Consider the following 27,125-nt stretch of genomic DNA (forward strand, 5'->3'; position numbering starts at 1 on the left):
TATGGATGAACTTTTGAGTCTGTCTTGTAGGGAAATGGGAATAAAAAATATTCTGCACAGTAAGATGTTACAATGGGTAGATAGACAAAAAGTGTTGGAGTAACTCAGCGGGTGAGGCAGCATCTCTGGAGGATAAAGAATAACTAGTTGACTTGTTTCTATCAAGCTGATTGAGAGTGAAGGGAGGTAAAGACACTGGAAAGATGGGCAGTTCATTGCCTTCCGCATCTTGTCCATCAAAACAGACTGATGATGCTTTTATCTGGAGATGTGAGACACTCCAGATGCTGGAATCATGAGCATAACACAAAGTGCTGGATAAACCCAAGCAACATCTGTGGACAGGCAACGTTTTGGGTTGGGACTCTTCTTCAAAAGGAGAGCAAAGATGGTTTAATTCAAAAGGTTCAGCCTCTTCATCATTCAGAACGGAACTGAAATATCAGATGTGCAGGAAGGAACTGCAGATGCTGGTTTACACTGAAGATAGACACAAAACGCTGGAGTATCTCAGCGGGTCAGACAGCATCTCTGGAGAAAAGGAATAGGTGACGTTTTGGGTCGAGTGAAGAAAGAAGGGCCTCGACCCATAGAAACATAGAAACATCGAAAATAGGTGCAGGAGGAGGCCATTCGGCCCTTCGAGCCAGCACCGCCATTCATTGTGATCATGGATGATCGTCCCCAATCAATAACCCGTGCCTGCCTTCTCCCCATATCCCTTGATTCCACTAGCCCCGAGAGCTCTATCTAACTCTCTCTTAAATCCATCCAGTGATTTGACCTCCAAAACGTCACCTATTCTTTTTTTCCCAAAGATGCTGCCTGACCCGCTGAGCTACTCCAGCACTTTGTGTCTATCTTCACTGAAGGATGAGCACAGGATTATAAGCTTAGATCTTGGGTAGAACTACCATCAATTAATGTTCTACATTATTTGACTGAAAACATCCATTGAAAATGGCGCTGTAAAGTATCTGAAATAAAGTCGTATACGTTAAATTCCTCATCGGCGCATAAACAAATGCTGGCTTCATATTGCAAACGACAGTTTTCATTTCTGCAATTGCGTAATTTTCAACGTCTTTTTATCCATGTGTTCATGGTACTGTTTCACACTGGCTGCCTGGACCTGTTACTGTTAAACATTGCACAAGGAATTATTATTTTTAACAGCAACTGTTGCCCACTGGTGGTTGAAGCCCACTATTATTTCAGTTGCTAATCTGGAATAAGATGTATGTTCCTTTGATCGCACAGTGTGTGTGGACGGGTTTATTTAGCAAAGAATATATAATATGTCGGGGGTCATGGGGAGAAGGCAGGGAGAAGGTAATTGCCATTCAGACAATTGACCCTGATATCTCACACTGAAAGCCAGTGAGTGTGGTTTAGGTTTGCAGCAAGCTTGGGCCGAGGTGTCTCTGCCACAGAAGACAGTGAAGGCCAATTCCCTGGATGTATTCAAGAGAGAGTTAGATATAGCTCTTGGGGATAACGGAATCAAGAGATATGGGTAACAAGCAGGAACGGGGTACTGATTCGGGATGATCAACCATGATCATATTGAATGGCGGTGCAGGCTCGAGGGGCCGAATGGCCCTCATCCTGCACCTATTTTCTATGTCTCTATGTATTGTTCATTTCACTTGCATATCCATGCTTTTACTTTAGTTTACTTCAGTGATACAACGTGGAAATGTGCCCTTCGGCCCATCGAGCCCGCACCGACCATCGATCACCTCTATACACTAACGTGCACACACTAGGGACAATTTTACATGCAACAGAATCAGTCGTTCCAGGTGCGACAGAAGTTTACCTGCATCTCTTCCAACCTCATCTATTGCATCCGCTGCTCTAGATGTCAGCTGATCTATATCGGTGAGACCAAGCGTAGGCTTGGCGATCGTTTCGCCGAACACCTCCGCTCGGTCCGCATTAACCAACCTGACCTCCCGGTGGCTCCCCCTCCCATTCCGTATCCGACCTCTCTGTCCTGGGTCTCCTCCATGGCGAGAGCGAGCACCACCGGATATTGGAGGAACAGCACCTCATATTCCGCTTGGTGGCATGAACATTGAATTCTCCCAATTTTGTTAGCCCTTGCTGTCTCCTCCCCTTCCTATCTCTCCCTCAGCCCTCGGGCTCCTCCTCCTACTCTTTCCTTTCTTCTCCCCCCCCCCCCCATCAGTCTGAAGAAGGGTTTCAGCTTGAAACGTTGCCTATTTCCTTCGCTCCATAGATGCTGCTGCACCCGTTGAGTTTCTCCAGCATTTTTGTGTATCTTCTTTTCACTGTACCTCAGTACACGTGACAATAAACTAAACTTCAACTACACTAGCACTATCCTACACACTAGGGACAATTTACAATTTTACCAAATCCAATTAACCTAGAAACCTGCACGTCTTTGGAGTGTGGGAGAAAACTGCAGCACCTGGAGAAAACCCACGTGGTCACAGGGTGATCGTTTACAAACTCTGTACAGAGAGCACCCGTAGTCCGGGTCTCGCGCTGTGACGCAGTCATTCTACCGCAGTGCCACTGTGCCGTCTGTAGACAAGGCACTGTGATCATTGTTTATGCGAGACTAGGAGAACACTGAAGACTTATGGAACTATTAGTCAACAAGGAGTCAATGTTCAAAAGAAGGTGAAGTTGGGAAGATTTGGCAAAAGAACTTCAACAAGCTAAACATAAAAGACGCAAGAACCTGCAGATATGCTGGAATCTTGCATAGAACACAAAGTGCTGGAATAACTTAGCAGATGTCTGAAACGGGCCTCGACCCGAAACATCACCTATCCATGTCCTTGAGAGATGCTGCCTGACCCGCTGAGTTATTCCAGCACTTTGGCTTCTAAGCTAAAAATAGTGTCCTCATACAAAAATCTGTCATCGACTGATGCCCAGAGCCAGATCTGATTACTAGGAGCCAGTAAGGTGACACAGTAGAGCTGCTACCTCAGCACCAGAGACCCATGTTCGATCCTGACTACAGGTGCTGCCTGTGTGGAGTTTGTACGTTTTCACTGTGACCGCGTGGGTTTTCTCCGGGTGCTGGTGTTTCCTCCCACATTCCAAAAAACTGCAGGTTTGTATAGTTAATTGGCTTCAGTAACATTGTAAATTCTCCCCAATATGTCGAATCGAACTAGAGTTCGAGAGATCGATGGTCAGTGCGCACCTGGTGGGCCGATGGGCCTGTTTCCGCGCTGTATCTTAAACAAAACTCTGCCAACAAACGGCATTATCATTGCTGGGAGGCAGGCAATAGTTTACTTTAGAGATACAATGTGAACACAGGCCCTTCGGCCCATCGAGTCTGCGCCGACCAGCGATTCTCCCTACACCTGCACTATTGGACACACTAGGAACAATTTTACAATTTTTACCGAAGTCAATGAACCTACAAACCTGTACATCTTTGGAGTGTGGTAGGAAACCGGAGCACCTGGAGAAAACCCACACCCTCACATGAAGAAACATAGAACCATAGACATGGAAAATAGGTGCAGGAGTAGGCCATTCGGCCCTTCGAACCTGCACCGCCATTCAATATGATCATGGCTGATCATCCAACTCAGTATCCCATACCTGCCTTCTCTCCATACCCCCTGATCCCTTTAGCCACATGGGCCACATCTAACTCCCTCTTAAATATAGCCAATGAACTGGCCTCAACTACCTTCTGTGGCAGAGAATTCCACAGATTCATCACTCTCTGTGTAAAAAATGATTTTCTCATCTCGTACTAACTCTGTACAGACAGCACCTGTGGTCAGGATAATCCCGGTACCTTGGCGCTGTAAGGCAGCAACTATTCCGCTGCGCCACTGTGCCACCCGATCGCCGAATAACTCAGAACAGGAATCCACAGCTGGTGAATGGCCTTGGTTTGATTGTTTCTCCTCAGCTCCCTGCCCCTTTAATGCAATTCATCTGCTGCCAGCTTTCACGTCGGACTAACACCTTGGGGGTGATGAAGTTTGCTTTGACGGCAAGATGCTTCGACAGCTGTCAGCCAGCACCAAGGGTGACGTTGATCACATCTGAAGACCAGCAGAGTCAAATCCACTAAAGCTCGCAAGGAAAACATCAGATTTTAACCGGGTTCCATACATAGGCCTGATGAAGATCATTAGGATATACTGGCCTGATTTTGCTCTTTACTGGGACTGTGAAAATCTGCTCCACACTGAGCTTGCGTATCAATTTGACTTTGATTATGCAAAGGTAAATTAGTTTCATTTGAGTGAATTTGTCTTCGAACTGTACAGGATAAATTCCCAAATCAAACCTTGTGGGTTTCCTCCGGGTGCTCCGGTTTCCTCCCACATTACAAAGACGTGTAGGTTTGTAGGGTAATTGGTTTCTGGATATTGCCCCCATGTGTAGTGGGATAACTGGTGTGAATGGGTGATTAATGGTTGGTGTGGACTCAGTGACCCAAAGGGCCTGTTTCCATGCTGTATATGTAAACTAAACTAAACTAAACCTACCCTTAAAGAGGCAGGGAATATCCCAAACATTTAGACAGGGGCATGGATAGGAAAGGTTTAGAGGGACATGGGCCAAACACAGGCATGTGAGACTAGTGTGGGTGGCACATGTTGTTCGGTGAGGAGATGTTGGGCCGAAGGGCCTGTTTCCACCCTGTTTGACCCTATGACTCCCAGCGAGGAAATTTACCCACGCCAAGAAATTGTCCCTAGTAAGTAGGATAATGTTAGTGTGCCGGGATGACTGGTTGGCACTGACACAGTGGGCCGAAGGGCCTGTTTCCGGGCTGTATTTCTAAACTAAACTAAACTAGACTAGTCTATTGCTGGTTAGCGCAGACTCAGTGGGCTGAAGGGCTTGTTTCCAGTTGTATCTCTAAACTAAATTAAACTCAATTTTAAAAGGAAACAGGGCTGATAAACAAGGAGCCTCAGGGAAGTATTTAGGAACGAGACTCAGTTGGTTGCTCTTTCAAAGTCCTGGTGCAGCTGCAGTTAGACAAGAGCATTGCTTAAGCGAGACTACAAACCACAACCTATCGATTCGGAAGCCAGATTGCTACCACTAAGACTGTTGACTCTTGCACTGTGGTTTTATCTCCTTTGTGACCTTTTGAGATCTTTTGATCAGGGCAGTATGCAAATATGTTTCGGCAAATAATTACTCTCAATTCATTTGAATGAATTCATTTGGAAAAGGCGCAGAGAAGATTTGCGAGGATGTTGCCAGGGCTTGAGGTATCGGGCGAGGTTGAGCAGGACAGGACTCTATTCCTTGGAGCGCAGGAGGATAAGCGGTGATCATCTGGAGGTGTACAAAATCATGAGAGGAGTAGATTGGGTAGATGCACAGAGTCTCTTGCCCAGAATAGGGGAATCGACAACCAGAGGACATAGGTTTAAGGTGAGAGGGGAAAGATTTAATAGGAACTTGAGGGGTTACTCTTTTAAACAGAGGGTAGTCGGTAGTCCGGTCGACTTGGACTCCATGCCACTGGATCCTGACCCAGATGTGTCAAGGACCGTGGGGTGGCTGTCTGTGCACCAGTCTCCCCACGTTAAACAAAGTCACGCACAGGCGTGCTCCATATACGGAATAGAACCCTGGAGCCACCCATGGTCAGCCACGACCGAAGGAGGCCTAGGAAGAAGAAGAAAGTGGGTGTACGGAAACAAGCTGCCAGAGGTGGTAGTTGGTCGGTGTGGGCAAGTTGGGTCAAAGGATCTGTTTCCACACTGTATGACTCTATGACCATATTTTAACCTTGTCAATCTATTTTTACAGAATGTATTTAAAATTACTTAGAGTTTCTGTTTGTTGAAGGTTGTGATCTATTATGTAATCACTGCCCCTGCTTCCTTACATTCTAGGCTGCTTAATTTGCTGTGACAGCCCCAAGATGAATATCCTCTATCACCTGGGATTTAAGAAGGAACTGCAGATGCTGGAAAATCTAAGGTAGACAAAAATGCTGGAGAAACTCAGCTGGTGAGGCAGCATCTATGGAGCGAAGCAAATAGGCAACGTTTCGGGTCGAGACTGTCGGTCTGAAGAAGGGTCTCGACCTGAAACGTTGCCTATTTCCTTCGCTCCATAGTTGCTGCCTCACCCGCTGAGTTTCTCCAGCATTTTTGTCTAACCTCTATCACATGGTACTTTTACCAATGAGGTCTGTACTTTGGCCACATCATCGTTGGAGCTCACCACTATTGCTTCAAATTAGAGGTGCCGTGGTAGAGCTGCTGCCTTACAGCGCCATTCTTCGGACAGATGAAGAGACTCACATCTACATTGCATCTGTTATGTCCCACAGTTCCTTAGAGCAAATGACATATTTTTGGACTGTGGTTGGGATTGCAATGTATTCAGCCAATTTTATACCGAACAAATCCCCAGAAATAGCAACATGATAATGACTGAGTAATCTATTTCATGTAAAGCTAATTGAAGAATAACTTTTAGCCAAGATATCAGTGGATATCTTTTTTTTCTTCAACGTTATGCCAGTGGATCGTGAGAATTTACTTAAGAGAGCAGAGAGATGGAGATTCAAAGCAGAGCTGGAGATGTTCTTGATTTGTCAGGGTGTCAAAGGTTACGGGGAAAAGGTAGGAGAATGGGGTTGAGAGGGAAAAGTAGAATGGCCAGGTTGTAGCGAGGACTCGCAGGAGTCCAGCCAAAAACTAGTCGGACTCGAGTTGTGTGCACTAGACGTGTTTAATCTCTCTAATACAGCTCCCTACTCCTCCAAGGACACGGGCGTTGCCTGGCCTTAAATACCAAATCAGGTATCGACCCCGTGACTAGCGCCTCCCACACCAAGACGCCGCCCTCTAGAGCCGATGGTTCGTTGTGACCTTGGGTTGTCACCAGGTGCCGCCACAAAGTAGGATTTGATGGGCTGAATGGCCTAATTATTTAGACTTTAGAGGTAGCGTGCAAAAAACAGGCCCTTCGGCCCACAGAATCTGTGCCGGCCAACGATCACCGACACACTAGCACTATATTACATACTTGGGACAATTTACACTTTTACAAAAGCCAATTAACCTCCAAACCTGTACTTCGCTGGAGAGTGGATGGAAACTGGAGAAAACCCACGCGGTCACAGTGAGAATGTACAAACTCCATACAGGCAGCACCCATAGTCAGGATTGAACCCTGGTCTCTGGCGATGTAAGTCCGCGACTCTACCGCTCCGCCACCTTGCCGTCCCTCTCCTCCAGTGTCTTATGGTCCTGTGGGGTCCTTGGTTTAACATCTCATCTTGACGTCATCCCTTCTGACAACTTAGTGTTCCCTCCATGCTACAAATTGAAGTACTTGCAGTCACATTGGCTCTTATACTCAAGCTTCTTGAAAGGGTCTACAACCAGGAAACCTGGAGCAAAAATACCTACGGATTAGTATTGAGTCACAAATGAGCCATAGGGAAGGAAGAACAGTGAAAAAAGGAACTCAAGCAGACAAACAAATAATTGGATTCGAGTTCTGTTGCTGGTCTTCATTTTTTGCCCAGAAAACACAATTTAAAATCTCATTAAACCAGCGATGGAAACTTCATGAGTCAATTAGCGATGCTGATTTCATTTACTCACCATGCCTCACAGGCATAAATATAGAAGCACCATCTGGAAGACTAATGCTCCTCGGAGAAGGAAATCTGCCGTCCGCATTTGGTCTGCTACTTGCGACTCTAAACACTCAGCACGGTGGTCCACTCCTAAATGCCCTCTGAAATGATTTAATGGCTTTACCTTGCACTAAACGTTGTTCCCTCATCACTGTAAATGGGTCAATTGTAATCGTGTTCATGTACTGTCTTTCTGCTGACTGGTCAGCACGCAACAAAAGCTTTTCACTGTAGCCCCTGTGCACATGACACTAAACTGAACTGAACAGAAACTGAACTGATATGGTTCAATATTGGGGTTGGCACGGTGGCGCAGCGGTATAGTCTCTGCTTCACTGCGCCAGAGACCCGGGTTCCATCCTGACAACTGGTGCTGTCTGTACAACACCAAAACCTTCTCACACAAAGGGTGGTGGGTGTATGGAACAAGCTGCCACTGGAGGTAGGGACTATCCAAACATTTAAGAAGCAGTTGGACAGGTGCATGGATAGGACAGGTTTGGAGGGATATGGACCAAATGCTGGCAGGTGGGACTAGTGCAGCTGGGACATGTTGGCCGGTGTGGGCAAGTTGGGCCGAGGGGCCTGTTTCCACACTCTATGACATTCTATGACTCTGAGGGGCCCAGCCTTTGTCACCCATCCTTTTTCTCCAGAAATGCTGCCTCACCCATTGAGTTACTCCAGCACTTTGTGACTATCTTCAGTATAAACTAGCATCTGCAGTTCCTTTCTACATATATTGTGATGTTATAGTTCAGTAACTTGATTTTGGGCGAAGAAAATAGAATGGAGACAGAACAATTCAATGTGTGTGCGATATGGAATGGAATACTTTATTGTCCAATAACTAGTAATAACTAGGTGTGTATCTCCGGTGTTTTCACAGAAAGACAGCAAGGAGGGGCAGCGAGAACAAAGCTCACAGTCACTTTGCTACTTACCTGTTTTTAATGCTTTAACCCTCCCACTCTTTATCCAACGGAGATGATGGATTACAGCAGACCACACACAAATGCCTCCTGCACTATTTATACAATCCTTCCGTTGCCTCTTTTCAATGATCGCTTGAATAAACTACCATGCCTGCGTTGTCACGTTCAACGACAACGTGCGTCACACTGATAGACGCGCATTATTACAGACTGCTGGGGTCACTAACTGGGTCAGGCAGCACCTTATTGCAGTCAGCCTAAAGAGTCTCCAAAGCTGCAGCAAATAGGTATCTCAGGTGCTGGGGTGGTAGTTTTGCACCTGAAGTGTTTGTTGACCTGATCTGTGTGGCAATAGCACAATGGCGCAGCGATAGAGTTGCTGCCTCACAGCACGAGACCCAGGTTCGATCCTGACTACAGGTGCTATCTGTACGGAGTTTGTACATTGTCATAAGATGAGGAACAACATCTCATATTTCGCTTGGGCAGCTTACAACCCAGCGGTATGAACATTGATTTTTCTCATTTCAAGTAAATCCCGCATTCCTTCCCCTAATAATAATAATAATAAATTTTATTTATGGGCGCCTTTCAAGAGTCTCAAGGACACCTTACAAAAATTTAGCAAGTAGAGGAAAAACATGTAAGCGGAATGAAATAAATAGTAAAGACATGACTAGTACACAAATTAAAGACAGAATTCAATTCAAAACACAATATGAGGCAATTCAAGCACAGATGAAAAGGGAGGGGGACGTGGGGCTAAGGATAGGCAGAGGTGAAGAGATGGGTCTTGAGGCGGGACTGGAAGATGGTGAGGGACACGGAATTGCGGATCAGTTGGGGGAGGGAGTTCCAGAGCCTGGGAGCTGCCCTGGAGAAGGCTCTGTCCCCAAAACTGCAGAGGTTGGACTTGTGGATGGAGAGGAGACCGGCTGATGTGGATCTGAGGGACCATGAGGGTTGGTAGGGGGAGAGGAGGTCAGTGAGATATGGGGGGGCCAAATGGTGGAGGGCTTTGTAGGTGAGGACCAGGATTTTGTAGGTGATCCGGTGGGAGATGGGAAGCCAGTGAAGTTGTTTGAGGACTGGAGTGATGTGATGCCAGGATTTGGTGTGGGTGATGAGTCGGGCGGCTGCGTTCTGGACCAGTTGGAGTCGGTTGATGTAGGTGGAGCTGATGCCAAGGAGAAGTGAGTTGCAGTAGTCCAGTCGGGAGGAGATGAAGGCATGGATGAGTCTTTCAGCAGCGGGAGGTGTGAGAGAGGGTCTGATTTTGGCGATGTTGCGGAGGTGAAAGAAGGAGGTTTTAATGACATGGCGGATGTGAGGCTCAAGGGAGAGGGTGGAATCAAAGATCACGCCAAGGTTGCGGGCCTGGGGAGATGGGGAGATGGGGAGACATTGGTGCCGTCGATGGTGAGAGTGGGGTTATTGATTTTGCTGAGTGTGGATTTGGAGCCCATGAGGGGGAATTCTGTTTTATCGCTGTTGAGTTTGAGGAAGTTATGTTGTATCCAGGTTTTTATTGCTGACAAACAGGAGTTGATATGGGAGAGGGGGGGTTGTGGGGGGATTTGGTGCCGAGGTAGTTCTGGGTGTCATCGGCGTAACAGTGGAATTCCAGGTTGAAGTGGCGGAGTATCTGACCAAGGGGGAGGATGTAGATGATGAAGAGGAGGGGGCCGAGTATGGAGCCTTGGGGAATGCCTTGAGTGACTGTGGCTGTAGCAGAGGTGTGGTTATGGAGAGAGATGAAGTGGGATCTGTTGGAAAGGTAGGAACAGAGCCAGCTGAGTGCAGAACCTTCAATGCCAAGGTCCCCAAGTCTGGTAAGCAGGATGTTATGGTTCACTGCATCGAAGGCTGCACTCAGGTCGAGGAGGATGAGGATGTTGAGGGAACCAGTGTCAGCAGAGGTGAGGAGGTCATTGAGGACTTTGAGGAGAGCAGTTTCTGTGCTATGGAGGGGGCGAAAGCCAGATTGGAGGGGTTCAAATAGGTTATACGCAAGGAGGTGGGAATGAAGTTGTGACGCAACGATACGCTCCAGGGTTTCCCCTGTCCTCACTCCCCTCCTTCCCCCACCCAAGTCATGTGAAGGAAGGAACTTCAAATGCTGGTTTACACTGAAGTGAGACACAAAATGCCAGAGTAACTCAGCAGGTCAGGCAGCATCTCTGGAGAAAATGGATAGGTGACGTTTTGGGTCGAGGCTGAAGAAGTAGTCTCGACCGAAACGTCACCGACTCCTTTTCTCCAGAGATGCTGCCTGACCCGCTGAGTTACTCCAGCATTTTGTGTCTATCTCCAGTGTTAAGCTAGCTCTGCAATTGCAAACAACATACTTTTTTATGCTGCTTGCCCTGGTCACGTACCATTTACACAATTCACACATCGAACTATTACAACATCTGTGAATTACACTGTGAATGCACATTTCCGCCAACTTAGATAATTCATATTGATAATTCACGCTTAAGAGGTAAATTTGCAATGCTCCATCCATGCTGAGATTTAACTGTTAATTGCACAGAAAATCAACCATCTTTATATTATAAAAATTTGCATGGATCATTCTTACAACAATAAAGGAGGCCATTCAGCCGACTGAGCCTATGCTCGTCCATGTTGCCACTGAGTCTATGCTCATCAATTCCATTCCCCTACTTATTACCCTGTAAACTATCGATCTCTCACTAAATTTTTCATTTAGTTTCATTTATTGTCACATGTCACAGGTACAGTGAAAAGCTTTTGTTGCGTGCTAACCAGTCAGTGGAAAGACAATACACAATTACAATCGAGTTGTCCACAGTGCACAGATACATGACAAAGAGAATAAGGTTTGGTGCGAGATAAAGTCCGATTAAAGATAGTCCAATGGTCTTCAATGAGGTGCGTAGTAGTTCAGGACCACTCTCTAATTGTTGATAGGATGATTCAGTTCCCCGATAACAGCTGGGAAGAAATTGTGGCTTTTAAGAAGCTTTTAGATAGGCATATGGAAGTGCAGGGAATGGAGGGATTATGTACAGGTAGATCTGTTTAACTTGGCATCATGTTTGGCACCAACATTGTGGGCCGAAGGGCCCATTCCTGTTCTGTGCTGTTCTATGTATATGTTCTAAAATGTGGAAAGTATACAGGATCTTAAAAAAATCAAAAGCTAATTCATAGAATCATAAAATGATAGGTACTATTGCAATGCTTAAGAACATTTGGACAGGGCAGGTTTAGAGGGATGCAGGCTAAATGCAGGCAGGTGGGACTAGTGTAGATGGGACATGTTGGTCGGTGTGGGCAAGTTGGGCCGAAGGGCCTGTTTCCACACACTGTATGACTCTATGATAGAAACTCACCAGATACAAGTGGGGTTTTTGGCCCATCAATGTCATGCCAACCAATAATTTGCTACAGAAACGTATCTGTCTTTTCAGCTCATGGTCCGCAGTTTATTCCAAATTAAGTGCTCTTCACACAATGCAATTGTGAGGAGAAGTTCAGTTAGTGAGGACCATGTCCCCACTACTCTTTGAAGGAGGACATTTCTACTCAACTTCACTCTAATCCTTTTAGTTAATAACTTAATTTAAGCCCCAGCCAAATTGTTGTTGCTTTTAGCTAGTTTTAGCACAATTTCAGATAAGGTCATATGATAGGCCATTCGGCCCATCCATTCAATCATGGCTGATCTATCTCTCCCTCCTAACCCCATTTTCCTGCCTTCTCCCCATAACCCCTGCTAATCTATTTATCTCTGGCTTAAAAATATCCATTGACGGCTTCCGTAGCCTTCTGTGACAAAGAATCCCACAGTGAATGTTTAAGAAGGAACTGCAGATGCTGGAAAATCTGTCCACCACAGATTTAATGATCATTTTGTCTCTTTTGATACTTGGGTCGAATAACTCACTGAGAAAGATATTTTGCATATCTAAACGTAAATGCAGGTAATCCAAAATGAAAATAGGAAGCTTTGAAGGTACGAAGGAATCTTTAAAGCAGGCATTTGGGCAAATTCTAAAACATGGAATAGAGCTCAGGGCTGGAATTTGAGGCGAGGGGGTGAAAGATTTAATGGGAACCAGAGGGGCAACTTTTTTTACACAAAGGGTGGTGGGTGAATGGAACGATTTGCTGAAGGAAATAGTTGGGGCAGGTATCACAACGTTTAACAAACATTTAGTCAGGTGCATGGATATGACAGGTTTAGAGGTGATATGGACCAAGAGCGGCTGCGGGCAGGTGGGACTAGTGTCGATGGGACATGTTGGTCAGTGTGGGCCAGTTGGGCCGAAGGGCGTGCTTTCACGCAGTGTGACTAGGACTCAATGACTCTATGGCAATAGGAAGCATTAAAGGTACAAAGGAATCATTAAAACAGGAATTTAGGCAAAGAATATGTAACTTGAAGTGAATAGTTAATCATTTATTTGATGCTTTGACTTTGCCTGTAGAATTATCCATCAAGATGGCTATTCAAAGGAGGAATTTTTAGCTTTCATACCTATTATAAACGGCAACACCCTTCAGTCCATCCTGGCCATTATTCAAGCCATGTCCACCATTAGGATTAATTACAGAAGTACAACCAGTGTTGTGAGCAAATATCCTAGTTTAGTTTAGTTTAGAGATACAGCACAGAAACGCCCTTGGAAAAGGAAACGAGAGATACACAGACGGTGATATCGAGGGAGAGACAAATGAATGAAAGAAACCATGGACCATTGTGGGCTCATTGTTACTTTTTGCATATATTTAATTCATTTGCTCTATCACTGTTTATATCTCTTGTTTCCCTTTTCCTGACTCTCAGTCTGAAGAAGGGCCTTGACCCAAAATGTTACCTATTCCTTTTCTCCAGAGATGCTGCCTGATCCGCTGTGTTAAACTAAACATATGTTAAAGTCCTCCAACCTCATCTATTGCATCCGCTGCTCTAGATGTCAGCTGATCTACATCGGTGAGACCAAGCGGAGGCTTGGCGATCGTTTCGCCGAACACCTCCGCTCGGTCCGCAATAACCAACCTGACCTCCAGGTGGCTCAGCACTTCAACTCCCCCTCCCATTCCATATCCGACCTCTCTGTCCTGGGTCTCCTCCATGGCCAGAGCGAGCAACACCGGAAATTGGAGGAACAGCACCTCATATTCCGCTTGGGGAGTCTGCATCAGGGAGATGCTGCTGCACCCGCTGAGTTTCTCCAACATTTTTGTCTACCTTCGATTTTCCAGCATCTGCAGTTCCTTCTTAAACACTAATAAACTAAACATATGTTGGCTACTAATATAAGCCAAAGTCAGAGATGGGGCAGTGGAGGTAGTACTGTTAAACGATTGGTGAGTTTCAGCTCTCTCTGTTAATGGCAGGAACAAAGTTATTTGCTAATTCTAATGACTTCCAGTGTGGAGAACAACTTAGGGTGTGAACATCAACACCTCTGGTCATGCTGGTAATGAGTGTAATTTAATGCACGTTTAAATAAGTGAACCAAAACACCTAGCACTGTAAGTGACGGTGTGAATGATAATGCTGGACTGGGGAAAGGAGCCGATAGCTTATACAAGTACAGAAATTATAAGTGCAGAGTTTGTGTTATCTTTTTTTTCCCACTGAAAAACAGCCCAAGATGTTACCATATCAAACCAGTAAGTAATCCAACGGCATTACTTTATTTGATACAGTTCTTGTATTTCTTTTTACAAGAGATGCTTGAAGGAAAAAAGGTATATTTTGCTTCCCGGAGAAACCCGCCATAATCAAATAGCTGTATGGGATGCAGAGGTTTCTGCGGCTGACACTAATTTGACTGTGATCCCATTAAACCGAAGGACCCTGAGGCCAAGACATTCAATTGCAGAGACATTCACCAAACATTTTGTGTTATTTTTGCTGCACATTAGTTTAGTTTAGAGAAACAGGCCCTTTGGTTCACCATGTCTGTGCCGACCAACGACCACCCGTACACTAGTTCTATCCTACACACTAGGGACATTTTAGCGATATTTTAAATTTAGAGATAGACAAATTCTTAATTAGAATGGGCGTCAAGGGTTATGGGGAGAAGGCAGTTAAATGGGATTAGGAGGCAGAGATCAGCCATGAATATACGGCGGAGAAGACTCGATGGGCCGAATGGTCTAATTCTATTCCTATAACTTGTGAACATGAATAAAGCGCTGGGATAACAAAAGCTTTACACTGCACCTCGGTACATGTGACAATAAACTAAACTGAACTAACTCAACGGACCAAGCAGCATCTCTGGAGAATATGGATAGGTGATGTTTTGGGTCAGGACCCTTCTTCAGACTGGTTAAAAGATTCAGACTAGTTGAATCCTCATCTCTTTCCTATGTGGGGCTTTTCCGGACAAATGCTGTGCCGGGCGCAGGAGCCTTAGACGTAACAAGGGCGTTATTAACACATTTAGCTTCGACAAGCGTGAATAAAAATATAACTTTCTTTTCATCAGCTACTTGAACAATCTGGTCACAATTACTTCTCCTGGCTATATTCCAAATGAAGAAGATGTCTTGAGGTCCAGAGTTAATACCACAGGTATTATTGAAGAACAGTTCGCTTGCCAGGACCTGAACGTCAGGTAAGGGCTCGGTGACCCTGCAAATTATTCCACCCATCTTGCAGAGTGCAAGCAATTAAAGTCATTGGTCCTGACCTACCATCAGTGACAGATCTCCGATGTATCCCAGAACCATACACAGATCCAAATGGATCAAACCCAGGTCTCGTGCCAGAGACCTGGGTTTGGTCCTGACTATGGGTGTTCATAAGTTATAGGTGCAGAATTAGGCCATTCAGCCCATCAAGTACACTCTGCCACTCAAACATGAGTTACTCCAGCAACTTGTGTCTATCTTCAGTGTAAACCAGTCGCTGAAGTTCCTTCTTAATTCTTATGAACAGGAACAGTAAGTCAATAGCAGAAGATAGACACAAAAAGCTGGAGGAGCTCAACGCGTCACGCAACATCTCTGGAGATAAAGAATAGGCAATGCTTCATAGGTTCATAAGTGATCGGAGCAGAATTAGGCCATTCGGCCCATCAAGTCTACACTATTTAATCATGTCTGATCTATCCCTCCTAACCCCATTCTCCTGCCTTCTCCCCATAACCTCTGACACCCGTATTAATCAAGAATATGTCAATCTCGGCCTTAACAATATTCATCAACATGGCCTCCACAGCCTTCTGTGACAGAATTCCACAGATTTACCACCCTCTAACAAGAAATTCATCCTCTCCTCGTCTCCTTCCTAAAGGAATGTCCTTTTATTCTGAGGCTACGACCTCTGGTCCTAGACCCGCCCATGAGTGGAAACATCCTCTCTACATCCACAATCCAGACATTTCGCTTCGGGTTGGAGCATCTTCTTCAACCATAAGCAAACTATTTTCCAAGTAAAGCATTTAAATATAGTCCATGGTTGGATACACCAGTGTCCTTCTCTCATTGATCTGTGATACACTGGTGTGGTGAAATGCCCATTTCTGCTCCCGTCTCAGAATGCTTGACGTCGGTGGACAGGTGTCTGAGCGGAAGAGGTGGATCCACTGTTTCGAGGGAGTTACCTGTATTATCTTCTGCGGTGCACTCAGTGCGTATAACATGGTGTTGGTGGAAGATGACAATATGGTACGTAACTCTAAATGTACGTCGTAATCACGGATAATCACATAAACAACAACAACACACACAACAATGTGTAAAATCGCGAGAGGAATAGATTGGGTAGATGCACAGAGTCTCGTGCCCAGAGAAGGCAAATTGAGGACAAGAGGGCATAGGATTAAGGTGAAGGGGACAACATTTAATAGGAATCTGAGGGGTACTTTTTTCACACAAAGGATGGTGGATGTATGGAACGAGCTGCCAGAGGAGGTAGTTAAGGCAGGGACTATTCCAACATTTAAGAAACAGTTAGTTGGGTACATGGCTAGGACAGGTTTAGAGGTATAAGGGCCAAACATGGGCAGGTCAGGTGGGACTAGTGCAGCTGGGACGCGATGGCCGGTGTGGGCAAGTTGGCTCAAAAGGCCTGTTTCCACACCATATCACTCTATGACTCTATAACGACCCTTGAAGAATGTTGGCATAAAATGTTGGAGTGACTCAACGAGTCAGGCAGTTTCTCTGGAGAAAAAGAATAGGTGAGGGTTCTTCAAGCAAGATAAGATAATCTTTATTGTCATTGTACAAGACAACGAAATTCTGTTGGAGCAGTCCTCCAGCTGCACAGGAATATAAGTATAAAAATACAATTTAAAAAAAAAAGAACTATTAAAAAATTTAACTATAACCATAAACATACAGGAGTATTGGCGGGTGTGTGAGAGAGAGGGGGGGGGATCAATATGGGAGGGGGATAGAGTTCAGTAGTGTCACAGCTCTATGGTAGAAGCTGTTTTTCAGTCTTGTCGTGCGGGCGCTCAGTATCCTGTATCGTCTTCCTGAGGGCAGAAGGGTGAAGAGACAGTGTCCAGGGTGTGTGCTGTCTCTAAGGATGCCCTTGACCCTCCGGATGCAGCGGGTCCGGTAGATGTCCTCCAGACTGGGGAGCTGGGTGCCAGTGATCCTCTCAGCAGTCTTGATGACGCGTTGGAGAGCTTTCCTGTTCTCTGCGGTACAGCCAGAGTACCATACTGTGATGCAGTATGTAAGAACTGACTCAATGGCTGACCTGTAGAAGCTCACCAGCAGCTGTTGTGGGAGACGTGCCCTCTTCAAGCACCTCAGGAAGTGAAGCCTTTGAAGTCCTTTCTTGGCCGTCGCCGTGGTGTTGACGGTCCAGGTCAGGTCGTGGCTGATGTTGACCCCGAGGTACCTGATGTTCTGCACAGCCTCCACTGTCTCGCCGTTAATGGTGATGGGCTGATGGACGAAGGTCTTCGGTCTCCTCCTGAAGTCCAGGATCATCTCCTTTGTTTTTTTTGCGTTGAGGATCAGGTTGTTCTCACGGCTCCAGCTCACCAGGTTCTCTACCTCTGTCCTGTAGGCGGCCTCGTTGTTACTCGTGATCCTGCCTACCACGATGGTGTCATCTGCAAACTTAAATATGGTGTTGGCCTCGTGGGTGGGTTTGCAGTCGAGAGTGTAGAGGGAGAAGAGGAAGGGGCTCAACACACAGCCCTGTGGTGCACCGATGTTCAAGGTGATGCTGGAGGAGACCTGCCTCCCCATGCCGTGGTGTCTGTGGTCGGCCGGTGAGAAAGTCCAGGACCCAGCTGCTCAGGTGTGTGTTGAGGCCCAGGTGGTCCAGCTTAGTGACTAGTTTATATAGGGAGCCTAGCAATGTAGAGGTGGAGAGGTGGGGGGGGGGGGGGGGAACCTGGAGGTGAGAAAATACCAGAATATTCAGGGCCGGCAACAGCTGGTCTCAAGAACCTTGAGAACAAAACTGATTTCAGATCTAAATCCTCAAGGGATGAGCAAAAGTTAGGCCCAATTAGACTGGTTAAATATTCCTTCCATGCTGGGGAGAAATCGACAAATCTTTTACTTCAAATGAATGGTGAAAGTTTTACATACAAGATACCTTAGAATCAAATAATTAAAAAAATTTACCAAACATCCAGAGGCTTTGGGAGACACAAAATGCTGGAGTAACTCAGCAGAACAGGCAGCATCTCTGGAGAGAAGAAATAGGTGATGTTTTGGGTCAAGACACTTCTTCAGACTGAGAGTCAGGGGAGAGGGAGCCTAGCGATATGGAGGGGTAAGGTGTGAAAATGAACGATCAAAGCAGACGATAATAAGGAAATGCAGAATTATTCATTGCTAGCTGAGGGGAAGGTGACAAGGGGGCATACAATCAGTAAAATGAATCAGAAGGACAGTAAAATTAATTGGAGAACTAGGGTGGGGAGGGACAGAGAGAGAGGATCTTTGCAGAAGATTTCAGCATCTGTAGTTTCTTGTGTCTCCTTGTACATCTCCTTTACACTCTCTTCTCTTCTGTAATAGATGTACAGTTAAAAGAGTATAACCGAGGTGAGGTTTATTCAATACAACTTGTGTATATTTGCCACAGGGTGCTAATTCGGCGTGATGTCAATCTATATGCATATCTGAGCTTGGGTCATTAACACGCCTCAGCCTGTGCCCGCATAATGCTGGATTTAATTCAGTATGACGTCTGTATGTAATTATGTCAGGTACATTCAGTGCGATCGCGGAGTTGTTGTGCTTGGGCCTCGCTTGGAAGAACATTGCTTGCGTGACCAGAATGTAGAAGGGTTTATTCAGTGCTTTCGCCTACTGCGATGCAAACTGCCAAGGACTAATTAACTCCAGTGGTCGCTAGGATTACACAAAGGCTATTTACCACAACTAAACTCCAATTGGTGCAGCAATCAGTTCACAGCAAAGCTTGAGTATACTCAGCTGTAATATGTAGTCAGTCCTTCACCATCCATGGTACTTTGACTGAACAATAATATTACATTATGCAAAGTGTTGCTGGCATATTAATCACAAATTAATATTCAATTGAACGCTTCACTGCCTCGGCAGACGTTAATTGAATTTTGATTAACTACCTGCGAGTCAAGAGTGTTGTATTGTTCTCCTACACTCTAAAGATACGTGGTTTCTAGATTAATAGTGCTTTGTAAGTTGCCTCTAGTGTGTCGTGTACGTGATTGTTGGTCAGTGCAGACTCAGTCAGCCGAAAGGCCTGTTTCCACACTGTATCTCTAAACCAAACTAAAAACTGAATCAAACTAAACCAAGCTAAATCAAACCAATCCAAACCAAACTAAACTAAACACGAAACCAAAAAACAAACTGAATCAAACTCAACTAAACAGCAATGCAACCCCAAGTCTATGCTACTCAGAACTTAGTTGGAGGTTGTAGTGTTTAATAGTCTGGAGAAACTCAGCGGGTACAGCAGCATCTATGGAGCGAAGAAGGGTTTCGGCCCGAAACGTTGTCTATTTCCTTCGCTCCATAGATGCTGCTGCACCCGCTGAGTTTCTCCAGCATTTTTGTGTACCTTCGATTTTCCAGCATCTGCAGTTAGAAACATAGAAAATAGGTGCAGGAGTAGGCCATTCGGCCCTTCGAGCCTGCACTGCCATTCAATATGATCATGGCTGGTCATCCAAATCAATACCCCCTGATCCTTTTCGTCACAAGGGCCACATCTAACTCCCTCTTAAATCTAGCCAATGACCTGGCCTCAACTACCTTCTGTGGCAGAGAATTCCACAGATTCACCACTCTCTGTGTAAAAAATGATTTTCTCATCTCGGACCTAAAGGATTTCCCTCTTATCCTTAAACTGTGTCCCCTTGTTCTGGACTTCCCCAACATCGGGAATAATCTTCCTGCATCTAGCCTGTCCAACCCCTTAAGAATTTTGTAAGTTTCTATAAGATCCCCCCTCAATCTTCTAAATTCTAGCTTGTACAAGCCGAGTCCATCCAGTCTTTCTTCATATGAAAGTCCTGCCATCCCAGGAATCAGTCTGGTGTTCCTTCTTAAACACAAGTGTTTAATAGTCTGATGGCTGTTGGGGAGAAGCTGTTCATGAACCTGGACGTTACAATTTTCAGGCTCCTGTACCTTCTTCCCAATGGCAGGAGTGAAATGAGAGCGTGGTCAGTGCGGTGTGGGCCCCTGATGAAGCTGGCTGGTTTTTTTGAGGCAGTGACTCCTGTAGATCCCATCGACGGTGGAGAGATCAGTACCCGCGATGGACTGGGCAGTGTTCGTCACTTTTTGCCTGGCCACAGTTCAACACGTGACCTGCGGAACAAGGAATAAGCAGCACTTTGGTCATTTCGGGCTATATATTAAAGTCTTAATTAGGAAAGCCTGCTGAAATTAACATTCCCAATTTTCACTCTCCGAACACACTGCTGATGCATAGTCTCACCTCCTTGCTCACTGTCAATCATAGAATTATAGTCATGCAGCATTGAATTAGGCCCCTCAGCCTCCGTGTTCCTGCTGATCATTAATCATCCCCCTACCAACCCTCACGGTCCTTCAGATCCACATCAGCCAGTCTCCTCTCCATCCACAAGTCCAACCTCTGCAGTTTTGGGGACAGAGCCTTCTCCAGGGCAGCTCCCAGGCTCTGGAACTCCCTCCCCCAACTGATCCGCAATTCCGTGTCCCTCACCATCTTCCAGTCCCGCCTCAAGACCCATCTCTTCACCTCTGCCTATCCTTAGCCCCACGTCCCTCTCCCTTTTCATCTGTGCATTAATTGCCTCATATTGTGTTTTGAATTGAATTCTGTCTTTACTTTGTGTACTAGTCATGTCTCTACTATTTATTTCATTCCCCTTACATGTTTTTCCTCTACCTGCTAAATTTTTGTAAGGTGTCCTTGAGACTCTTGAAAGGCGCCCATAAATAAAATTTATTATTATTATTATTATTATTATCAAATCCTATTTCCCAGTATTAGCCTTCATCTTTTTATGTCATTGCATTGAATCTGTTCATAAGATCACGTGGTAGGAGCAGATTAAGGCCATTTGGACCATCAAGTCTACACAACCATTCAATCATTGCTGATCTATCTCTCCCTCTTAACCCCATTCTCCTGCTTTCTCCCCATAACCTCTGACAGCCGTACTAATCAAGAATCTATCGCCGATATCTCTGCTCATCTAAATACCTCTTTGGTTCAGCAACGAATAGAGATTTGCAGACTCCACACCTCACCATCCACCCCCCCCCCCCTCCCCTCCCCTCCCCAACGCCTTGCTATATGACGTAGTTCTCACTTGTCCAGACACCTGTGGGACTAGGAAAGAATCTGTACTTTAATGCTATCTTCAGCTTTCCAAGCTTCCTCATCTACTTCATGCTTGCAAATTCACTTAACTCTTAATAAGCCAAGTGTTTTAATCCAGTTTACAGAATCTTTGCTTGTAGTCCACTGCTGAAGGGAAAAGTCAATCCGTAGTTATATGTGGAGTCAAATGGCAGAAAATTCTACTTCTCGCTGGTTGAGCTTCAGCCATAATTGTGTCCAATTCCGGGCATCACACTCAAGGTCTTTGTAAATTAATTAATACTGGATGAATATTTTATCGTCACCTGACAACTGTGAAATTCTTTGCTTGTATACCGAAGGTATACAACAGTCACCACATAAAGGGGGCCGACAAAGTTACAAAGTATCCTGCGCCGGGTGCACCTTTGTTCTTCCACCCCCCTCTCCCCTGCATTTCCCCCAGGCCTGGTCCTCCTTTGATCCTCCCCACGGCAGCAACACCCTCACTCCCACGTCTGTCGGCCGGCGCCTTCATCCACTGCTGCACCGACTTCGCCACGTTTGCCGCCGAGCCCCACCTCATACCTCCGTGGCGGCTAGTCTCTGCATTGTGGGATTGTGGAGCAGATTCATTAGAATGGATGAGGGATGTTGTTTAGGTGAAGAATCTGGAGAGATTTGAAATGTTCTTCTTGGAACAGGTCAGTTAGAACATTTAATTTTTCCAATTTTAGGTGACCTAACTGATTCCCCCCCACCTTCTCTGTTATCCTTCCTCCCCTCCCTGGCCCCCACCTCCATCTGGATTCGTATTTCTGCCCTCTCCTCCCCCAAGCTAAATTCCTCCCTCTAGCCTCACAATCCGCAACTCTTCAAACCTGTCTCACACCTAATGTTCTTATCTCTGGCCTTTGTTCCAACAATTTGGCTGTCAAAAAAAACCCCATTGCCTATTACCTGCCATTGCCTACTACCCCCCCCCCCCCCTTCATTTGCTAGAAGACACAGAATTAAAATAAGCAGCCATAAAAAAGTGGAAAAATTAATATTGATAGACATCAGTAAGCTGACGTGGAATGTGCTGCCTAAATAAATGGCTGGAGCAAACGCAGCTCTAACTTTCGTTAATTGGCTTGGTATTAAAATGCAAATTACCCCTCGTGTGTGTAGGATGGTGTTAAGGTTGGGGGGAGAATCACTGGTCGTCGCAGATCTCTAAACTAAACCAAAAGGTTTCTTGATTAGGAAAAAAAGAGTTGCGGGGGGGAAGAACAGGGGAATAATTCTAAATACGGTGGAGCACAGACTCCTTTTATGCCGTGTGTTTTACAGACAAGAGCTCCATTATTATGAAAGCATGTTCCAACACCAGACGGTGAAAGTAGCAGATGAGGAGAAAATGAGGCGAGGTCTCACATTTAACAGTTAAAATGATAGTGTGAGATGAAAGAGGAACAGTTCTGTTAAATGCAATTTACAATTTGGTACTTGACCTACTCAGTGTTAATGAGTTCCTTCTCACCACTCTTTATCTCACACCATCAGCTTTCCTCCTGGATGCATTTATATTATTAACTACATTGCTGCCTGCCTAGTTTAGTGGACATTTGTTTAGTGGTTAGATTAGTTTAGTGGCTAGATTAGTGGTTAAACTTGGATTGTTTTTTATAGAACGTCAAAATTGAGGGGAGACCTGATAGTTGAATATAAAGTTGTGAGAGGCATAGACGCGGTAGACAGTCAGAAACTTTTTCCCTGGGTGGAAATGTCAAAGACGAGAGGGCATAGCATTAAATGAGCGGGTCAAAGTTTAAAGGAGATGTGCGGGACAGGTTTCGTATACACAGGGAGTGGTGGGTGCCTGGAACGTCCTGCCAGGTATGGCCATAGAGACAGTCATACAGTGTGGAAACAGGCCCTTTGGCCCAACTTGCTCACGCCGACCAACATGTCCCATCTGCATTAGTCCCACCGGCCCATATCCCTCTAAACCTATCCTGTCCATCCATGTACGTGTCTAAATGACAGTGTATTTTTTTAGGCAGATTACCATAGCGGCATTTAAGAGGCTTTTAGACAGGCATATGGATATGCAACAGGCAGAGGAGATTAGTTTACCTTGGCATCATGTTCGGCACAGATATTGTAGGGCGAAGGGCCTGTTTGATTGAGAGGGGATCTTATAGAAACTTATAAAATTCTTAAGGGGTTGGACAGGCTAGATGCAGGAAGATTGCTCCCGATGTTGGGGAAGTCCAGGACAAGGGGTCACAGCTTAAGGATAAGGGGGAAATCCTTTAAAACCGAGATGAGAAGAACTTTTTTCACACAGAGAGTGGTGAATCTCTGGAACTCTCTGCCACAGAGGGTAGTCGAGGCCAGTTCATTGGCTATATTTAAGAGGGAGTTAGATGTGGCCCTTGTGGCTAAGGGGATCAGAGGGTATGGAGAGAAGGCAGGTACGGGATACTGAGTTGGATGATCAGCCATGATCATATTGAATGGCGGTGCAGGCTCGAAGGGCCGAATGGCCTACTCCTGCACCTAATTTCTATGTTTCTATGTTATGTTTCCTCTGCTGTACAGCCTGATCTATGCAGCCTGTAACGCAAGTTTCACATTCTAAACAGAACCTTGTTGCCTGTGTTGGTGCATTCGGATTAAACATTTGGAATAGGGGTGGCTGACCGTAATGTATTGGTTGAGATCTCAGTGCGCGATCCAGGTCACATTAACTTTTTTGTTATTTCCTCTGCTCTGAACAACCCAGACATCCTCGTAAAGATCTAGGTCATCTCTAGCAGTGTTACATTTCTTCACCCAGAGAGTGGTTAGTTTGTGGAATTCACTGCCCCAGGGAGCAGTGGAAGCAGAAACGTTAAATATATTTAAGTCAAAAATAGATGGTTTTTTAGCTGCCAAGGGGATAAGGGGCTACGGGGAGAGGGCAGGGATATGGACCTAGGTATGGTTAGTATAGTAGACCTGAGTGATCTCCTGGACAAGTGTCGATCGCCTGGATTGGGGTCGGAGAGGAATTTCCCGGATTTTTTTCCCGAATTGGACCTGGGTTTTTATCCGGTTTTTTGCCTCCCCCAGGAGATCACGCGGTTCTTGGGGTGGAGAGGGGTGATAGCGGTATAAAGGGGAGGGTAGTGTCTTGTGTTCTGTGTCTTGTGTCTACTGTTTGTGGGTAAGTGTGTCTGTTTGGTGTTCAGCCATGAGTGAATGGCGGTGCGGGCTCGACGGACCTGGTGGTCTACTCTCGCACCTACTTTCTATGATTCTATAAACAAGAGGGAATGGGTGAAACATTGAACTGACAAGTCCCCAGGCATGGATTAGTTATGGGGTGGCTGCGGTTGGGTTGGGTTTTAATTTTAGATCCATGTTGGTCTCCACGTTTATGCAAGAAAGTTTCACCTCAACTCCTTATTTAGCAGCGGAAAAGAAAGTATGAGCAGAGTAAGATAGGCACAAAATGCCAGGGTAACCCAGTGGGCCAGGAAGTATCTCTGGAGCAAATGGAGGTGACATTTCGGATTGGGATGGGCGGTGGACTGAAAGCAAGAAAATACCAGGATTATCCAGGGCTGGGGACAGATTACCTCAGGCAGGGAGTATCCCCGAGAACCTGATTGTGGACAATGGGGGGGGGGGGGGTTGGAAAAATAATATGAACAAAGTAATAATAAAACTATTGATACCAAAGATAGACACAAATTGCTGGAGTAACTCAGCAGGTCAGGCAGTACCTCTGGAGAAAATGGATAGGTGACGTTTTGGGTCATGTCCCTTCTTCAGACAAAGCAATACTGTTTCAGGATCTCAGCCTACTCTTTCTACACTAGAACCGAATGCACGAGAGTCTCCATCTCTTCGACAGTATTTGCAACCACAGATAGGCCCCTTGGCCATGATGACAAAGAAAAAGTCAAGAAAGTTCACTTGAGCATCTGCTTCCCAGACTCAGACTATGACGGTACATTGAGTTTCCTCCCACATCTCAAAGACCTGCAGGTTTGTAGGTAAATTGGCCTCTGTAAATTACCCCTAGTGTGTAGGGAGTAGTAAAGTGGGATAAGTTTGTACAGGAGATTGAACAGATTGATGACCAACATGGACACTATGGACCGAAGGGCCTGCTTCCATGCTATATTGCTAAACTAAACACTAGCTCTTGTGGTCAGGCCACTTAATCGTTGTTCCATCTAAATAACAACCTGATCCTTGTGACTATTACTGTTCTACTCACCATCAATCAATGTTGTTCATTACATGTGGAGTAACCATTACTTTCCAATACTAGGTTCCAATTCATATGAAGATGTGAGCAATTGCAACAAGATCCAATTCCTAGACCTCAACATGCGCAAAAAAATGTCAAAGAAATCTATGCACACTTGACATGCACCACTGACTCAAAACCCATCAAGTTTGTGTTTGATGCTGTGAAAGATATCATCATTAAAGAAAATTTTAAAGACTGTGGACTTTTCCAAATATTTCAGCTTTGAAGTATTATCAAGAGGTATGTCGGTGCACATTGTTAAGGTATTTGAGCAAAACACAAAGTGCTGGAGGAACTCATCTGTGCAGGATTCTTTGTACTTAACATTATTTCAGGGTCTTCATGTTTGACCTCTAATACTATTAATTGTGAATACTTTTAGAGTGAAGAACATCTTAAAACCTTTCTTAAATTTAGCAAAATTTAAATGTAAGCATTACCTTACTTTTATCAGGAGAGGCTGCTGTGGTTTACAGACTGGTTTGCAGATGTTGGCTGGAGACCAAATCCTGGCATCACATCACTCCAGTCCTCAAACAACTTCACTGGCTTCCCATCTCCCACCGGATCAACTACAAAATCCTGATCCTCACCTACAAAGCCCTCCACCATCTGGCCCCCCTATATCTCACTGACCTCCTCTCCCCCTACCAACCCTCACGGTCCCTCAGATCCACATCAGCCGGTCTCCTCTCCATCCACAAGTCCAACCTCCGCAGTTTTGGGGACAGAGCCTTCACCAGGGCAGCTCCCAGGCTCTGGAACTCCCTCCCCCAACTGATCCGCAATTCTGTGTCCCTCACCATCTTCCAGTCCCGCCTCAAGACCCATCTCTTCACCTCTGCCTATCCTTAGCCCCACGTCCCCTTCCCTTTTCATCTGTGCATTAATTGCCTCATATTGTGTTTTGTATTGAATTCTGTCTTTACTTTGTGTACTAGTCATGTCTCTACTATTTATTTAATTCCCCTTACATGTTTTTCCTCTACCTGTTAAATTTTTGTAAGGTGTCCTTGAGACTCTTGAAAGGCTCCCATAAATAAAATGTATTATTATTATTATCTTCTTGGCCAGCTTGACTCTTGTTGCTCTGAAGGTGGGTAATGATGCTGTGATGGTGCAAAGTGGGGCAATTCAGCAGTTTGATGCAGCGTTGACAAAGGAGGGATGTCCTATACAGCTCAGGATCGATGGGCAGAATTTTGAAAATGCATTTGCGCCAATATTGCAGATATTTATAAATATAATCCATGTTGCCTGCCCTGCTGTGTACTTCCATTTTGCTGTTGTAATGTTCTTTCATTTTATTTGTCTCAAGACTGGAAACGTAATGCACTCGTTCTTTCCCCTCAGGATCCCCCGACTCTAGCCTGTACAGATTTCACGTTGAGCATGCATTAGAACAATGAGCGATTCTGCATGAAAACTCCCTTTATAGAGCCATCTAATCTTGTCTGCGAAACAAGCAGCGAAATACAGTTAGTGGGTTTATTGCAT

The 27,125-nt window shown here is 45.3% G+C and overlaps 1 protein-coding gene across 1 annotated transcript; it reads left to right on the forward strand.

Moving 5' to 3' along the window:
• The first annotated feature begins 5,225 nt into the window (after positions 1-5,225).
• Positions 5,226-25,854, forward strand: LOC116986627 (guanine nucleotide-binding protein G(t) subunit alpha-2-like). Its single transcript, XM_033042205.1, is given in 7 exon segments — positions 5,226-5,302; positions 15,054-15,182; positions 16,107-16,236; positions 25,189-25,232; positions 25,234-25,319; positions 25,647-25,711; positions 25,714-25,854. Coding segments are annotated over 7 exon segments (672 nt in total).
• The last annotated feature ends 1,271 nt before the right edge of the window (positions 25,855-27,125 follow it).

The sequence above is a fragment of the Amblyraja radiata genome, chromosome 24 (genome assembly GCF_010909765.2).
Source record: "Amblyraja radiata isolate CabotCenter1 chromosome 24, sAmbRad1.1.pri, whole genome shotgun sequence".
In the NCBI taxonomy this organism is placed as follows: domain Eukaryota; kingdom Metazoa; phylum Chordata; class Chondrichthyes; order Rajiformes; family Rajidae; genus Amblyraja; species Amblyraja radiata.